This window comes from Haemorhous mexicanus, chromosome 8 (assembly GCF_027477595.1).
Source record: "Haemorhous mexicanus isolate bHaeMex1 chromosome 8, bHaeMex1.pri, whole genome shotgun sequence".
In the NCBI taxonomy this organism is placed as follows: Eukaryota; Metazoa; Chordata; class Aves; order Passeriformes; family Fringillidae; genus Haemorhous; species Haemorhous mexicanus.
In genome coordinates, this window is record NC_082348.1 from 12,188,545 (window position 1) to 12,204,246 (window position 15,702).

At 41.2% G+C, this 15,702-nt stretch overlaps 1 protein-coding gene and 2 long non-coding RNA genes across 4 annotated transcripts; 2 read left to right on the forward strand and 1 right to left on the reverse strand.

The window, feature by feature from the left end:
- Positions 1-201: 201 nt before the first annotated feature.
- Positions 202-1,201, forward strand: LOC132330441 (uncharacterized). Its single transcript, XR_009487305.1, has 2 exons — positions 202-266; positions 775-1,201. It is a non-coding gene; the product is annotated as an uncharacterized LOC132330441 (long non-coding RNA).
- Positions 1,202-4,126: 2,925 nt separating this feature from the next.
- LOC132330439 (uncharacterized) lies at positions 4,127-11,035 on the reverse strand. Of its 2 annotated transcripts, XR_009487303.1 has the most exons (5): positions 10,750-11,035; positions 10,356-10,571; positions 9,130-9,244; positions 8,196-8,281; positions 4,127-4,229 (listed from the first exon to the last, which is right to left on the reverse strand). It is a non-coding gene; the product is annotated as an uncharacterized LOC132330439 (long non-coding RNA). The 2 variants fall into 2 exon arrangements; XR_009487304.1 differs by having other exon boundaries at positions 10,356-11,035.
- Positions 7,576-15,313, forward strand: LOC132330437 (leucine-zipper-like transcriptional regulator 1 homolog). Its single transcript, XM_059852763.1, has 7 exons — positions 7,576-7,811; positions 8,567-8,646; positions 9,420-9,498; positions 10,975-11,021; positions 11,763-11,883; positions 12,778-12,964; positions 13,303-15,313. Exons 1-7 carry the CDS (start codon positions 7,646-7,648, stop codon positions 13,967-13,969), a joined length of 1,347 nt encoding a protein of 448 aa, XP_059708746.1. The 5' UTR covers positions 7,576-7,645; the 3' UTR covers positions 13,970-15,313.
- Positions 15,314-15,702: the final 389 nt, after the last annotated feature.

Consider the following 15,702-nt stretch of genomic DNA (forward strand, 5'->3'; position numbering starts at 1 on the left):
CAGTTAACGACTACGCGACGTTCCTCCCGCAAGGAACGCAGCCCGCAGCATCCCGCGCATCCTCGGCTCAGCCTCCCCGCCGCGGCGCCGCTCTGGCCGTGCCCGGACCGCAGGGACCCGCCCGCCCGGCCCCGAGCGCGTCCCACCCGCGGGGCGAGCGGCCCCGAGCGGCCCCGGCGGCGCCGCGCAAGCTCCGGGCAGTGGCCGCGCCTCCGCCCGCCCCGGGCTCGCCGCCGGCCCCGCCGCCCGCGGCAGGGGAGGGGAGGGTAAGGCCGGGGAGGGTGGGTGCTGCTGCCCCCGGGAGGCGGGGGTCGCTGCCGCGGGCTCCAGGCCGTGCGGGACGGGCGCGCCCCTCCCGCCCGCGGCTGCGGCCGACGATCGGTGCTGCCCCGCCGGGCTCAGTGCCTGGGGCGGGCCCGAGGGGCGGCAGCGGGCGCGGCCAGGCTTGGTGCACCCCTGCCACATGCCGGCTCACGAGAGTGTTTTTCCTTCTTTTCTTTTCCCTGCCCCCGTCTCGGTGGGGACAAGCCCAGCCGTGGTGGGGATCAGAGGAGAGGGCGCTGAGGCCTGCCCGCCAGCGGGGGCACCTGCAGCAGCCAGAGCCAGCCCGGAGCCCGCTGAGGAGCAGCGCCCGGGCCGCAGGGGGAGAAGGGGCGCGGAGGGAAGGCGCTGGGGGCACTGAGCAGCGCTCATGCACGCCCAGCGGCACAGCCTGGCCGTGCGAGCCGCAGCGGGGCTGTGTGCAGCTGGGCACAAAGTCGCTTTCACTCAAAGGTACGAAAAGAAACAAAGCGCATGAAAGGAAGGAAGGGCCCTCAGCGCTCAGCAGCCAGGAGACCGCTGGGGACAGGGACCTGCCGCTTCCGCGATGCTGCGCAGGAGGTCTGTGGTAGGAATTGCCAGAGCTCTTGCTGCCTGCTTCCAGTTTAGGAGATTCACCACCCTCTTTTTGCTCATTCCCTTTTCCACAGTCAAAGAGCATAAAGCACAAAATGCCTTCTATCGAGCAAAAGACAAACAAAGAAATGCAACCATCCAAAACCCAAGCCAAAGTGCATCTGGCTTGGGATGAATACTGGACCATGTCAGCTGGGAGTGAGAATTTTTCAGAAGGCTGGACTCCAGTCCAAAACGGACCCTGTCATTTGGAGTCTGAATATGAAAACAGCTTGCAAAACATTTTTTCAAGCTTCTGACAAAAGAGTTGGTCCTTCTTTTGCTCTGGTATCTAGGCTACATTGTGCAGGCTCATGCATATCAGTGGTTTTATTCACATGAGTAATTCCATTTGAATTTGGAGCGACAATGTGTATGTGTAAAGTTACTCATATGCTTTCTGTCTCTTTTATATATTGAAATGATGTGGGTTTCGTTTTTTTCCATTTGATGGTGCAGCCCAGTAACTGTTGGCATCACTGTTATAGTGAACCATAACAGTTATTATTACTGTTTGTCAGCTGACACCTTTGTTTTCCTTGCCAGACTAAAATGCAGCTATTCCTCGCTATGCAATCTATTTCAGCTCTGCAATTATATCATGTTTTTATGCAACCATCTTTCACCTGACGGTGTAAATTCATCTCCCCATAAATGATCTTTTTGTGCTCAACTTTTTCCCCAGTCATGACTGACAGTCATTCCAGTTGTGCCATCTGAGTTTTTCTCACACGAGTCTCTCATGACTTCTCCCATACAGAATAATCTAAATTCATACTGATTCTAACAGGATATCTAGATGTTTTAGTATCTGCCAGCTTGAACTTTTTATTTTTCTGATTGCCAAATGCCCTTTCTTTCCTCCTTCATATTTCTTCAAGCTACAGCTTCTGTTATTCTCATAACCTTGTATGTCTTCTCTATCTCATTGCTGCATGTTTGTCTAAGGGCAAAATGTCACGGGGACAAGAAAAACACAATGTCTATCTTCCATGAAGTGTGGCATTAAGTTTTAAGTGTGACTGAGTGTTTTATTAGATGCCTCTTTTCCTCAGTCAGGGGATATAAAGAGCAACCAAGTAAAATTCAATGCCTACTTTTTGGTTTTAATGGAAGATAACAGTTTTTCACTGCCAGACTCTCAGCTGTCAGGCATATACTCTAGTACCTTAATTCATGCCTGAGGAGACTAGACAGGCTGAGCAGCCACTGACTCCTTTGTCAACCAGAGTCTTTCTTCCTAACCTAGAAAATTTTGTGAATTAGTGTGAGTAGAGTCTCCCTTAGGAAATAAAGTATTTTGAAGTTACTTCAGCAGCAGCTCACAAGCTGTCAAGAAGATGCATTCAGTCACACCTAAGGACAGATTTATTACATTCAATCTCCAGGGGACCTGCCTACTGTACCTTGAAAGAATCCAGCTACTTAGTTTTTGTGAAATCCCAAAATGATGCCTTCTAGGAACACTGAGAACTGCTATTTCTGGGGGAAGGGTGATGACCTGTGCATTGAAATGACCTGCTCCAGTGGTGACAGTACAAATTACTTCCAAGGAAAGGCTAAAAGGCCAAATATATCTTAAGACTGCCCTGAGAACATGGTGGGAATTTCTCATTTCTTTTCTCATAAAGCCTGAGGACCAGGAACTGTATTTCCTCCCTCTGTCATACCTAGAAGATGCAAAATCACCTGTTTGTCTTGGGTAATTTCTGCAGAGCTGCCCTGCTGCAGCAACACTTCACAGTCAGGGTGTCCATTCCATTCTCTGTTGTGCTGAGACCACAACAGAGACCGAGTTCTGCCCACGGGTGGAGTCACCAACAGGACCCTAAATAAGATTTAAAAAGCAGATTAGGTTCCTGAAGTGAATATCCTGTTAAGGACCATAAATAAATGAAACCCATACACATATTGAGTATGAGCATAAACTTTTGATCAGACATGACTGCTACCCTGAATTTATATATCCATAACATGCTATACTTGTGCCACCCATGGATGTGTATTTAGGGAAGCTCTCAGAAACTTCATTCAAAATTGAGATGCAGTTAAATGATTAATTGCAAATGTAAATTGTAATTAACCGATTACCTGGAGAGGTCTACTAATCAAAACTATATATTCTAATTTTTAGTTTATAAAAAAACCCATTCTTTAAAAAAACACCAAACTATCAAACAACTAACAAACAAAAACCAAACAAAATCCCCAGCAAATGAAATTTTAATTTACTAAGGAAACTAAGGTGGGAAAAATGTATTCACTTCCATCTTTCCATAAATCATATTTAAATACAGTGGAAAAGGCAATTTTCTGATTCATATGCTAGAAGTATATATAAAAATGTAACGACCCCAGAAATATTTAAAATACTGAATTTCTTTTTTCCAGATACTCCTCCTCCACCATATTTAGGAAATAGATGAAATATTTACTGTATTATTCTAAACCAAGTTTGTTTTTTTGTGTGTGATAAATTTGTTTACTTAAAAATAAGAAATACCTAGCATATAGAAAATACAACTGCATATATTTATATTTATTTAATCAGTTAATTTATTACTACTTAAGAATTCACTTTGTAACAGAGATTAAATAGTGTTACAAAACAGTAACATCTAAAGGATTTTCATTCTTGGGTGAAAGCTTCTAGAAAAAAAAAGACAAATTGTTTGCAAATTGTAATTTTGCAATGATACACATACATAAATTTATTATGAACTTCTAAAATTAAAGCTTTAATATTAATGTGATCTGAATTAAAGAAAAGCAGTCTCTTGCCTGCAGAGCTCCAGAAAGAGGCAGTGAGCTTTTCTCTGGGAGAGATTGATGGTGTTCTCTCTGTTGTGCAGTGATGGTGCCAATGCCCTCGGTGCTGTTACATACAGAGCCTTACAGCGTAGAGAAACTGTGATTATATGTTTTATAACATATAATAGAACATGCTGTAGAAGCTGCAATATATGCTGTTTCAGAGGAGTTGCCCCCTCTAAAATACCTGTTCATGTCAAAAAGCATTTTGGAGCACTGACATATAGCAGTGATCATGCTTACAAATACTGCCCTAAACTTGTTAAAATTCAACTAAGAGTTATTCAAATAAAAGCTGTCCAGTTTTTCTGTCAGTTTTTAGATATCTGCTCTAAGCTTTATTCAGACAACAGGTTTGTTATTGTTTTACTTGAAAATACCTGTCTTTCTTCTGAACCCTGAAATCAGGATGGAGCCACATCCCACGTCTTCTGCTTTGATTTGTCATTTTACAAACCCTCCTTCTGTCCTTCAGCTTCTCCCTGTAAGAAGCAATACCTCTTTCTGTTTCCTTCCTTTTGTCTTAACTCCTGCACTTGTAAGCTCAGTCATGTGGCAATTGCATGTCTTACAACACGTGGCAAAGCCAGGCCCCTATTTCAGTACACAATGCTAATAACACAGAACTGTCACAGACACCCAACAGTCCTAGAGCCATTCACATTTTCAGGTTGAAACTCTGAAGCTGAGCATCTCTGAAAATTACTTCCTGTATTTTGAAAAAAAAACCCAAACCAAAAGAAAAAAAAAAAAAAAAACCACCACAGAAACAGTTCAGGTTCTCTTGAGTTTAGGAAAAAATAAAATAGCAAACCAGAGGATACTAGATTTACCACACATAGTGAAGCATTGCAAGTAAACATGATATACTGAAAAAAAGCCTTTTTCTCTATTCTAAACAAGTTGGGTTTGTTTCTAAAACTTTGTAAGGGCCTTGCAAGTCTCCAGAGTTTCCTCATTCATGCAGGCAGTCCCATTAGAACAAGACTTACAATAAAACCACCTCTAGAGCCAAGGTTTCTGGGATAAGTACAAATGGGAAGATCTGTTATTATTTTTGAAAAGTAGTAAAACATCAAGTTGCCTAGTGAGAAAATGCAGTGTTCTGTCTGGAAAGGCTCAAGGCTTGAGTTCAGAAAACTGGGTCATTAACAAAAAAGCCCCAAAACAGAACAGGATTTCCTACTTGGGCCCCTCCCCATATGAGTGGTTTCATATCACATTATATTCCAAAAAGCTTGATCATTTTAAAAATGAAACTTTTCTGAGTGTATTGAAAACAGATGGAAATTAATCAAGGGGCCAAGATAGAAAAAAGCTTTAATGAAGATCTATTTAAGCAATACTTTAAATAAATAAATCATTTGTCTGAGAAACCACATCTATCAGAAATATAAATAATTATATAATGAACATATAAACTACATTTCCTGAAGTAATTCCTGTCTTGCTACATTTCCTGAATTATTTGTATTATGAAACAGTAGTGGGGCACCATTAATTGATACACAGTCAGTGCTATAGTTACTGCACTAATTGCAGCTCTCCAGGCCCTCCACTCAGCTCCTCCAGCCCTTTAACAATTGGGATTGATTGCACAGGAGCTATTTTTAGAATGGAATGGCAGAAGACTTTGGAGAGAGGCAGACATTTTTGTGTGTGCTACAGCTGTTTTGGGGAAAAAAAAAGTTGAATAAAAATGTTCAGAGGTTTTTTTTTTTTGATTTTTTTTTCTGAAGTCAGAGCTTCCTATTGGATAACTGATATTGTATCAAGTTGAAACTGAGGTCAGTGGTGCAGGATATAGAGGACAAGGCTCAGTGACATTGTTCTCAGAAGAGGAGCAGCTTTTTTTTTGGAAATGGGACTGCTCAGGTTGACAGTAGATGAACTCTGGTGGGTTGGGTTCTGCAGACAGGCAATCCAGGAGTCAAGTTTGCAATTTAAAATACCAGTGATGAAAGGCAAGATTCATTATTAACTTGGTGGGGTTTTTTCCCCAGCTCTGAAGTGGAGCAGTTAACTCATTGTTTGGGATTGCAGGTCTGCTTCCAAGAATGCTTCAGCTGAGAGTAAACAGCCAAGATTCACAAGGGCCAGTGATGCTGAAAAGGTGTAACTGGGAGGTGACACCCATTCAGTTCATGCCTGCTTGGCCTTTTGTTATCCCATCCTGCTGGCCTGCCTTGCAAGAGTTCAGCTGGGCTAGATAAACAACTGGACAGGACTTTGTTGCTAATCTGTTCTATGAAATCAGGGCTGTCATCATCTCTGAATGTTTGTACAACAGGAGGCAAGGCTTGGAGGAAGAAAAACAAGCAGAAATATGTAGGAAGAAGAATAACCAGCTTTATAACTGAGAAAGAAACCACAAACAGCAAGGGACAAGCCTGTTTTACCTTTGTAAAGTATTAGTGACCTATCAGCATTTTCAGAGTTAATCATATCAATAGCAGTAATACCTTGGCATTGTTACAGTGCACTGCATCAGCAAATTTGAAGTGTTATACTAAGGAAAAGACTGTCCCCATTTAGTTGTGGAAGTGAATGATTTGGCTGTGGTTGCTCAGAAGCTTGGCAGAGTTAGGGAGATAATCCCTGTTTCATGCCTTCAGCTGCTTTTCTTTTTTCAATGGGATGCCAGAAAGCATTATGGACTTAGACACCTATAATGTGTCATTACTTCATACCTGCTAATTCCCCTGGACATGAGAAATGCACCCTTAGTGCCACTCATCTTTGCATTCCTTCAGAGAAAACATATAAAGAATATACTTCAGTTTCTACAGTAATAGCTTACAATACTGGTTTGCATTAAAAAAAAACCCAACAAAATTGAAGTAGCTAATCTTGCCTGAATATGCTGCAAGAGATTCTCTAGCATCTCTTTGTCACTGAATATATTCCAGTCTTAAAAAGGGTAAATTTTAGAGATTAATGGATGATAAGTTAGGTACAATAATTTCATATTAATATGAAATATAACTAGCTTTTGTATCTAGCTTGTTTTACTGTAATCTTTGTTCTTCCTCAAGTTAAGTGCAGCCCTGGACTTACACATTACTCTTAGGTAAATGACTCTTCCCTATCGATATCCATCCTGGGTTCTCAATGCAGCTGGAATCTGGCTCCCGCTGAAAAGTCTTTGAATTGGGAGACTTTGTCACTCCATTTGGTGACATGCCATCTCAGACACATTATCAACACAAATTCCAAAATCTGGTCTAATGCTTGGGGCTTTCTGGGTGTGCTTTCTAAAATAACCTGTGTTAAAATAAGCCACTGTTTTGAAGAGGGTTAATAGAAGAATGTTTTCCTGGTAGTTATGTCTTCACAGAACACAGTGACATCTTGTGGCATGGGAAGGGCTGGTGTCATTTTTTTTCCAGATGCATCCTCATTTCAGCAGCTTTACAGATAAAAGTCTAAACAAATTCTGGACAACTGCTAATGCATTACTTCCATCTGTAAAATTCACTCTCTTTCCACATTTTTTTTTAGTACAGGTTTGTCTAAAGTACTCTTTTATTTGTGAATATAGACGAAACCATGGTATTGTAAATGTAGTGTGTTGGAGCTTCACTGATTTCAGTTCACTGATATTCCTTGGAAAACTTTCAGCTCCAGGAATGTTCCTGTCCCAGCCTCACTGGTACAAGAATCGGAGTCAGAATTTCAGGTGCTTTACTCAAGTTAGTGTATTATCACAGAGGGACAAAGTTGTCCAATGTTGCTTTTGAGGGGATTGAAAAGAAAACACAGTAACATTTTTTCATAAACTGGAGACTTTTCCTTTTTTGTCTTTTTGCCGACCAAACAGGTCCTGATATTTTGGGACCCTTCTCTGACATAGCAGCCCTTTGCAAGTTGATCCTTGGATGAGATCCTGGTTATCAGCATGCAGGGAAGAGCTGCCCGCGGTGCGCGGGGAGCGGCCGAGGCGCAGCAGCCGCGTCCGTGTGACCGATACAAGCACGCCTGTGCTGTTTGCAGAGGCTTTGTTTATCTCTACGGAGGGCACGGCGGCAGCACCACGCTGAGGGACTTCTGGAGATACCACACAGGTGAGCTGGCCCCTTCTCTTGTATGCCAGGATTAAAGTGATTCTACATCAGTCATCGTGAAATTGAGGATGCTCTGTACTTAACAGGTTGTCCTCATTTAAGGTCTTTCTGTCACAGGGCTGGATAAACTGCTTTTTGTTCATTGGGCAGATGGGGGGGTGTTTGCTCGTCTTGCAAGTGTCCCACAGAGTTTTGATTTCAGTTCAGTTCCTTCTTTTGTTTTTGTTGTTTTTTTTTTTTTTTTTTTTTCCCTCAACCAGAAATACTGAGTCATTTAAAATATCCTGGTTCTAGTAAGGGATATCAATGAGCTTTCCTGACTCCCTAACACAGCAATAGTTCATGCATATAAAAGTGCACAAAGGAAACATGTGAATACAATACCTTGCAGGTTTGCAGTATCAATGCACTATCAAATATAAGCCTTTGTATTTTTTTCTTGATGTATAGTTTCCCCTGGTCAGTTGTTACTGGAATAAAACAGAATTGTGCTGGGGTTCATACTCATGGAATTGTCTAGATTTGATGTAGGTAACAATTAAAATACAAGCAGTAACAATTATTATATTTAAATATAACTATTATTATTATATTTAAGTTTGCTAAATAGGAAAATGCATATATTTAACAGGGGAAAGATAACAAAATGCTTCATTTTAAGCAGCACAGCCACATTCAAAGTCCACCTTTTTACCTTTTCCCTACTGTTTATGTGTTGAGTGCACCACTGTCTTAACTTTAGCTTTGGTTTATAGTGAAAAATGAATGGGAAATGTTGGATTGCTCAAGAGATGGCCCAGAAGAACTGGAAGAACATTCAATGGTGGCTTATAAGGTAGTAGACCAGGATTATATTGTCCACATCCTGACATTTTATTTCCTCCTATACAGTGCAATAAAATGCCATAGGTATTATGTACTGAAATACTATGCCCAGAAAGCATTTTTGTGTTGATGCAGTTCTGGATGTAGCTGTACCTGTGTTTGGAAATCTTTCTGAACAGAGTTACAGTAATTCAGCTCTGCAGAAGCTCCCTGGTTTTCTCAGTCAGTGCTCAATAAGTAGCAGTAATACCAGATAAAGACCCTGGCAGCACTTTCTCTGACTTATCTGTGCAGTTGTAACAGTTGCTCTGAATTCATTTGCATGATCAGCTACGGCACATAAACATTCACTACAGAACTCGCGTAGAAGAGGGACGGGGGAGTAAAGCAAACTAAGAATTACAACCCTGCCTGTGAGAGGAAGACAGAATTTAGGATATCAAGAGCTACCACACAATGAAACATTTCTCTGAACATGCATAATCCAATATACCTGAGCAATGCCTCAAGAGAGCTCCAGATTCCCAGCCCTGAAGCTCCCCCAGGCTCACAAGCAGTTCTGAAATACTGTCCCCATTAAACAGCAGAATGTTCTTCAGGGTTCCCCACTGGCAGAGAACAAAAAGAGAATAATTAAAAGTTGGTGGTTTTTGGATTGTTAAAAAATCCTCATATTGTTAGCTAAATTTTGCTGATAGCAACCTTTGCATTTAAGATTTGTTTTTAAATTATTTTCATGCTATGTACCTTCCTGTAAGTGATAAATATTTATGCATTTTGCAGGGCAGCCTGTATATTTTTGGTGGGATGGTGGATTCTGCTTTCACACAAGCAAAAACTCCTCTCTGGATATATGACATTGGTATGATACACAATAGCCAGTCTTTTCCATGGGACATTCCACAGGCAGTAATAAATAATGAGAACCAAACTGTTTTCTGCTGCTTGTAACAGAGTCTTCCTTAAGCTTTACAACAAGTAAGGTGTGTAAAACTGTGTGCATATTTTTCCCTCAAAATTAGGCTGTTCAGCCATCAGAGATGCAGGTCTTACTTCAATTAGAGAGGATTTTATGGCAAAATTCTATGTATTTTAAGGTCTCAGAATTTCCATTCCTCCCTCTCTCCTTCTTACATTTACTATTTGATCATAAGACCTGATAATTCATGTATTATTTAATTTTTATTTTTAATGCCACATATATTTTAAAAACCAAGCTCTTATGGAAGAAAGTAGATCAGTAAAATATATCTCATTTGTACTTTTACTGAAGAAACACATAAGCTAGAGCAAGAGAAATCAAATATTAAATAAGGTGGGAAATTAACATCAACATTTTACAATATGGATTTTTTTTTTTTCTCCTAAGAACAAACATTTGGGATCTCTTAAGTATGTATTCTAAGAAAAACAGTGCAGCATTTGAATTTAATAGCAATGTCATACACCATGGATTCGCCCTTTGAAAATCCTGCAATAGCTGTTATTTTGATGTCAGATTGGGAAGGGGGAGAGAGAGGCTCTGTTCCTTTTGAGCCAGACCAAGATTTAAGTTTCCTGGCTTCTTTTGCTACTTCACTATGTAACTTTAAGTCAATGGGGTTTTTTCAATCTTTCCTTTGTGTTTTACACCAGTTGTCTGAGATAACCTACTGGAAGAAACAAAAGCCTCAGAACATATTTTAAGGGAGAAAGCATCTTATTACTCACAGTACTTACCAGCAGAAATTGGAAATGAGTTATTCAACACTGGTTGTGTGTCTAGCTGTTTCATAGTTATTACTTAAAATCTTTTGGCAAGAATAGCTTTAAGTAATGCAAGCCTGCACTGATTTCTCATTGTATCTCTGTGCTGTATTATCTGATATTTCCTCTCCTTCATGGTAATCCCAGATCTGTGACTGCTGGCTGTTATTTGAGGGCTATTTAAGAGACCTATGAAAAAGAACAAGAAAGAATAAGTCTGCCATAATAAGGTGTGTGTGGTAAGCAGAAGCAGTCATACATCCATAGGGAAATCTGGGATTCCTACACGTTCAGAAAATGATGAAAACCACAGGTTACTTCTGCATTATGAAATTCAGCTTTAGGAAACAGGAATACAGTACAGCACCTGTGTGATTCTGTATCAGTTAAGGATAGAGGAAAACTGTTCAAACTGTGTCTCCTGAAGTCTCTCAGTGCTGCTGTCCTAGCGGGATTTCTTCAGCCTTGTCAGTAGAAAACACCAGGACGAGACTTCCTTGAAAATGAGCTGTGTAATTTGAGCAGTTACTGTGGGAGGAGAGTCCTCTTGTGGTGCGGGATCTAAACTGCGCTTTATTAACTCAATCCCCAGATTCCGCAAGATGGACAGAGAGCTGCAACGAACCAGCAGAGACCGAGGTAAGGAGCCAGGAAGTGGGGAATGTGTGAATCAAATGCCTGTTGCTTTGTTGATTAAACAGATTGCTATGAAATATGTTCCCCCAAACAGTTCCAATCTCAGCTCTTCAGAGACATGTGGATGTACTTTATTTCTTTGCACTTTCAATAACTTAAGGCTTTTTCCTTCTTCAAAACAGTGTTTAAAAATACTGCTCTTAAATTTTAAGTCCTATATAAGAAGTTAAGTCCTCTCCTTTGCTGCTGCTTCTGTTTTTCTGAAATCCTTATCAAGAAAACTAATTTTAAATGGAATATTGCAACCATACGTGAAGCCTGTGCTTTTAAAAGTAGGGTTGTGAAAACAGATTGGCAGCCACGCTAATACGGTTTGGAACGTGAAGTGCTGCAGCATTTTTCAATTCTTCAGTGTGAACACGTGGACTCACCAAGTTACTGTCACTTCTAATTGAAACCTGAGTGGAAGCATTTGTGGCTTGGTCTTTTGAGATTGATTTTCTTTTTGCTACTGAAACTTCATCATCACAATGCTTCTATACCTTGAAATTACACCCTTTTTTTTTTTTTTTTTTTTTTGAGATGTGACTCAGTTACCACTGCTTACCTTTGCCTGATGGAGGAGTCAAGAGAAAGTTTGGGACTGCAGGGTCATTTGTGGGTGAAAAAAAGGTGTATTTCCAAGCCAGACATTGCTGCTGATTTGACTTTATAGGTTTTTGTCTTATTTTTGAACTGTTCTAGAGCTCTGCACCAGCTAACAGAAAAGGTCACAGTGCAGTTGTGTACCATTCCAGCATGTACATCTATGGGGGATACTTTGGCATCAAAGGCATTTCTCAGGAGTTTTGGGAATTTCATTTTGGTAAGTTAAAAAAGCAGGGTAAAGTTTTGATCCAGTGTAGAACAACAACTGCAGCAGGAGAGCTTGCTCTGCTAAGAAAATTCTTGTCAGTAGAAATGCTCTAAGTTTTTTTTGGCTTCTCTTTGACAACATTTAGTGATAAACTGTCAGATTCAATTAATTGCTGGCTGAAATTACTTAGACTATTACACTGGAATACATTTTGCAGTATTTGCCAGTTTTACAGCTGAAAATCAGGGAGAATATTTACTACTTACTAAAATTCTTCAAGGATTACTGAAAACTTTCAGATCCAGCAGGGACCCTGATTTCAGCCTATTAATGTAATCTTTTGATCTCAAATCTCCAACTGACCATGGGGAGTCAAACCTGACAGGAGATAGCTTATTAGCATATTCATTACCAGACTGATTACTGCAAATGAGATGATTCCCAGAGATTTCCTAAATGCATAACTTGTTATCTGATGGCCATTCTGTCACTATTTTGGAACAAATGATGGGTTTATCTTATCCTTCCTTCCCTCACAGGGAGAATAAGCATAGACATTAATGAATTAATGTTTTTGTTGACTGATTTTTTCCCTCTAACAGCCAGGAAAGTATCTTTCTGTATCAGAGTCAATGAACTGACAAAGCTGTAGGAAAAACTGCTCTGTAAATAAAATTTCCATGGCATCTGTCACACAGCATCTGACATTTTCATTAAAAGTTTATTTCAAAACTGATTGTTTTAAATGCACTTTTTCAGTGTCAGAATTTAATATGTTAACTCCTAATAAGCTTAGAGCAGAAACCCTTATTTTCCCACTGAAGAGCTACCTCCTCCAGGAAGTAAATCCTTTTTCAGGTAGGGTAAATTTGATCCATCTATAAATCAGTGTTTTTGTTTCAGATACAAGGAAGTGGTTGCGTGTCTCTAGCCCCTGTCACAGCAGCAGTCCCGGAGCACGGCACGGCCACTCGGCAGTGGTTTATCACACAGCCATGTACCTCTTTGGGGGGCTGGTGGGGCTCACTGAGCAGAGGGACTTGTGGAGGTGGGACTTTGGAAGCAGCAGCTGGTCCAGCATCAGAACCAGGTAAACTGTTCTATTTGTTACACTAAAAGAGCAGAGAAAGAGAATTGATCTTACTCTTTGATACTGCGTGCGGGTGGAGAGGGAGACGATGCCCTCTTGGTAATTGCAGGGATTGTTCAGATCAGGATGCAGTGCTGCTGCCATGCCTGGGGCTCCAGTTGGCTTTGCTCGGGAGAGCTGTTGGCAAGGCGTTGATGCAGCTGTCAGCAGTGTAATTTTGATGTCCCAATGCAGCTGTTCAGCAGTCATCCTTCTGAGTCAAAAGGAAAACAGAAGCTAAAATCAGTGCTAAGTTTCTTTCTGGTCTCCCCTTAACTGCTGATTTCTCTTACCTTCAGCCAAGGACCTCCTCCAGTGGTAGGTCACGCTTCAATAGCCTGCAAAGACTCTATGCTGATTTTTGGTGGAGGGATTTCAAATTCCAGCCCTAATGATGACCTCTGGAAGTATCATTTCCGTACACAGACATGGAAGAAGCTTAGTTGTACTACAAAGGGAAACTTTTCTCCTAAAATGTATCACTGCATCTTAGGAATTGGTGTGGATTTCCAAACTACCTCAGATTTCACTGATACATTCCCCAGCCACTGCAAGAGTGAGGAGAAGGACCATCCCCAGCTTGTGCCCATCCTGAGGCACTCTGGCTTTTGCAGCTTCTTCTGCCCACAGCCCATGGAGCGGAGCAACGCCATAGAAATGAAAACCTTCAGCCTGCCCCTGGAGCCAGCAGAATTCCCTGCCTTGCAGACCACTGCAGAGGCAGGGCTAGGCCCAAAGAGAGATGGGAGCTGTTTGTCCAAGGACAAGTCTCTCCCTCTGTTGGCCTGTTCAGGAGAGGCTTTTGCTGCTGCTCAGGCTGTGGATGAAGAGGAGAGACCTGACTGTGGGTGTGTGGCCACGGGGGGTGCAATCAGCAGGACCAACACACTGCTGCTCATCGGGGGCAAACCTTTGTCCAGCTTCTCTGAGATCTCCTTCAGGCAAATGGAGTTTGATTGCTTGTGATTGCTTTGCTTGCAAAGTGAAGGAATAAATTTCCACCACCGTGGCAGTAGGTGGAAAACCAACTGCTTGCAACTGTCTTCAGCTTCCTATCAGCACGCTGGGGAAAAAAATAATTAAACCTTCTCATACTTGCTGCGAACAGATTTTTTACAATGTTAACAAAACCTGACATATATTTAAGTCACAACTTGCATGTAAGTTGTGATTTCTGAGAGGAGCTTGTTGGAATGCTGCTCTTTTTGTTACTTTTCTCCTGGTCACTTCATACTCTTTGAAATTGGCAGTGGCTGAGGCTGCCTTGAAAATCAGAACTGCAGTAGCCCATGTTGGCTCCACAAGATGCCATTTCAAGGGCAAAGCTTGCTCATTTTGCACTGGCATAAGAGAGAAATAGTAACATTTGAGGGGTTCAATTAGTCGTAACATGAATGTTCTCTAATATTTTATATTCTTGAGTGTCCTTTGCACAATATATTTGCAACATGAGATGGCCAATGACAATGGAACCCAACAGACAAATCAGCAACTGAGTTCTAGAAGATATTCAAGGATTGTATATAACCTTGAGGAAGTGAAACAATGAGTGCCCCCTGGAAATCATCAGCAAGGACCAGAGGAAGGGCATTATACCTGTGAGAACAAAGGATGTGCCAAATGAGTGTTTGCTTTAATGGCTGAAGACAGAATCAAAAGGGTTTCATTTCCCACAGCTGAAGACAGAATCAAAAGGGTTTCATTTCCCACAGCGGGGTGGGGAGGGAACAGAAAGAGGAGGGCTTGAAAGAGTGGCACAAAGCATGGGCTGTTTTGACTGGTAACTCATGTTTTAGCCCTAAAGAGATTTCTGCTTTTCCAACTCTTTTATCACCCTACGTAATACTTGTTACACATTTCCTCTCTGTAGTACTAAGTTCTGAGTTCATATATGGTTTTTCTTTGCTGAAAAGAAAAAGTGCTTGTTTTGCAAGGTAATATTGTCCAGCATTTAAAGCATTTATTTCCATAGAAGTTATTAAATGCTGGCCTTCTGACAGAACAGCTGCTGTCTGTAAGAGCTGCTGATATCTGAAATTACCTGGAAGTGAAAGTTAATACTTCCAAATATTTGAAAAGTTCACTTTCCAAAAGTTTCATAGGAATAATGACTTACAAGTAATTTACAGATTTCAAGAATATTTAGAGATACTTTCATCATGTCTTCACAACTGTCATGTGAATTCAATAGGAAAATTATAGATGGATTTGCAAAAGCTATTTAAGAGTTTTTTGGACCATCCATGACCCTTACCTGGAAACAGAGAGGACTGTACACTGCCACGTGAATAAAGCCTGCTCCGTTTCCTATCACTGTGTGCTCATATTCACCTTTATGAGTCTAAAATATGTGTTTGTATTTTTTAACTGAACAAAGAACTTACCTTTCTGACCAAGGAACGCGTTTCTGCAAGCCCCAGTCATTTCCCTACACTTCAGCCAGCTTTGAGGGCTGACCAGGCTTTGAATTTCTCCTCCAAGACAAGAATTTCCCAGTTTGAGGAGGTTTGTTTGGAAGTGACATCAATACCGCAACTGAGCTGAGCACGTACTCAGCACTGCAGTCTTAAATCAGCAGCTTGTTTTCCTCGTGCTGACTGACATGTCTGTTTTGGCTTTATCCTGAGAGCTACCGTAACATACAGCCTTTTATCTAGGATTGACAAGGGAAGGAAATTTAACTGGAAAGGGCAACAATA

Coding starts and splice junctions, on each gene's coding strand:
- LOC132330437 (XM_059852763.1), top strand. CDS start 7,646: ATGCAGGGAAGAGCTGCCCGCGGTGCGCGGGGAGCGGCCGAGGCGCAG. Junction 8,647..9,419: donor ATTCAATGGTGGCTTATAAG/GTAGTAGACCAG, acceptor TGCATTTTGCAG/GGCAGCCTGTATATTTTTGG. Junction 12,965..13,302: donor TGGTCCAGCATCAGAACCAG/GTAAACTGTTCT, acceptor TCTTACCTTCAG/CCAAGGACCTCCTCCAGTGG.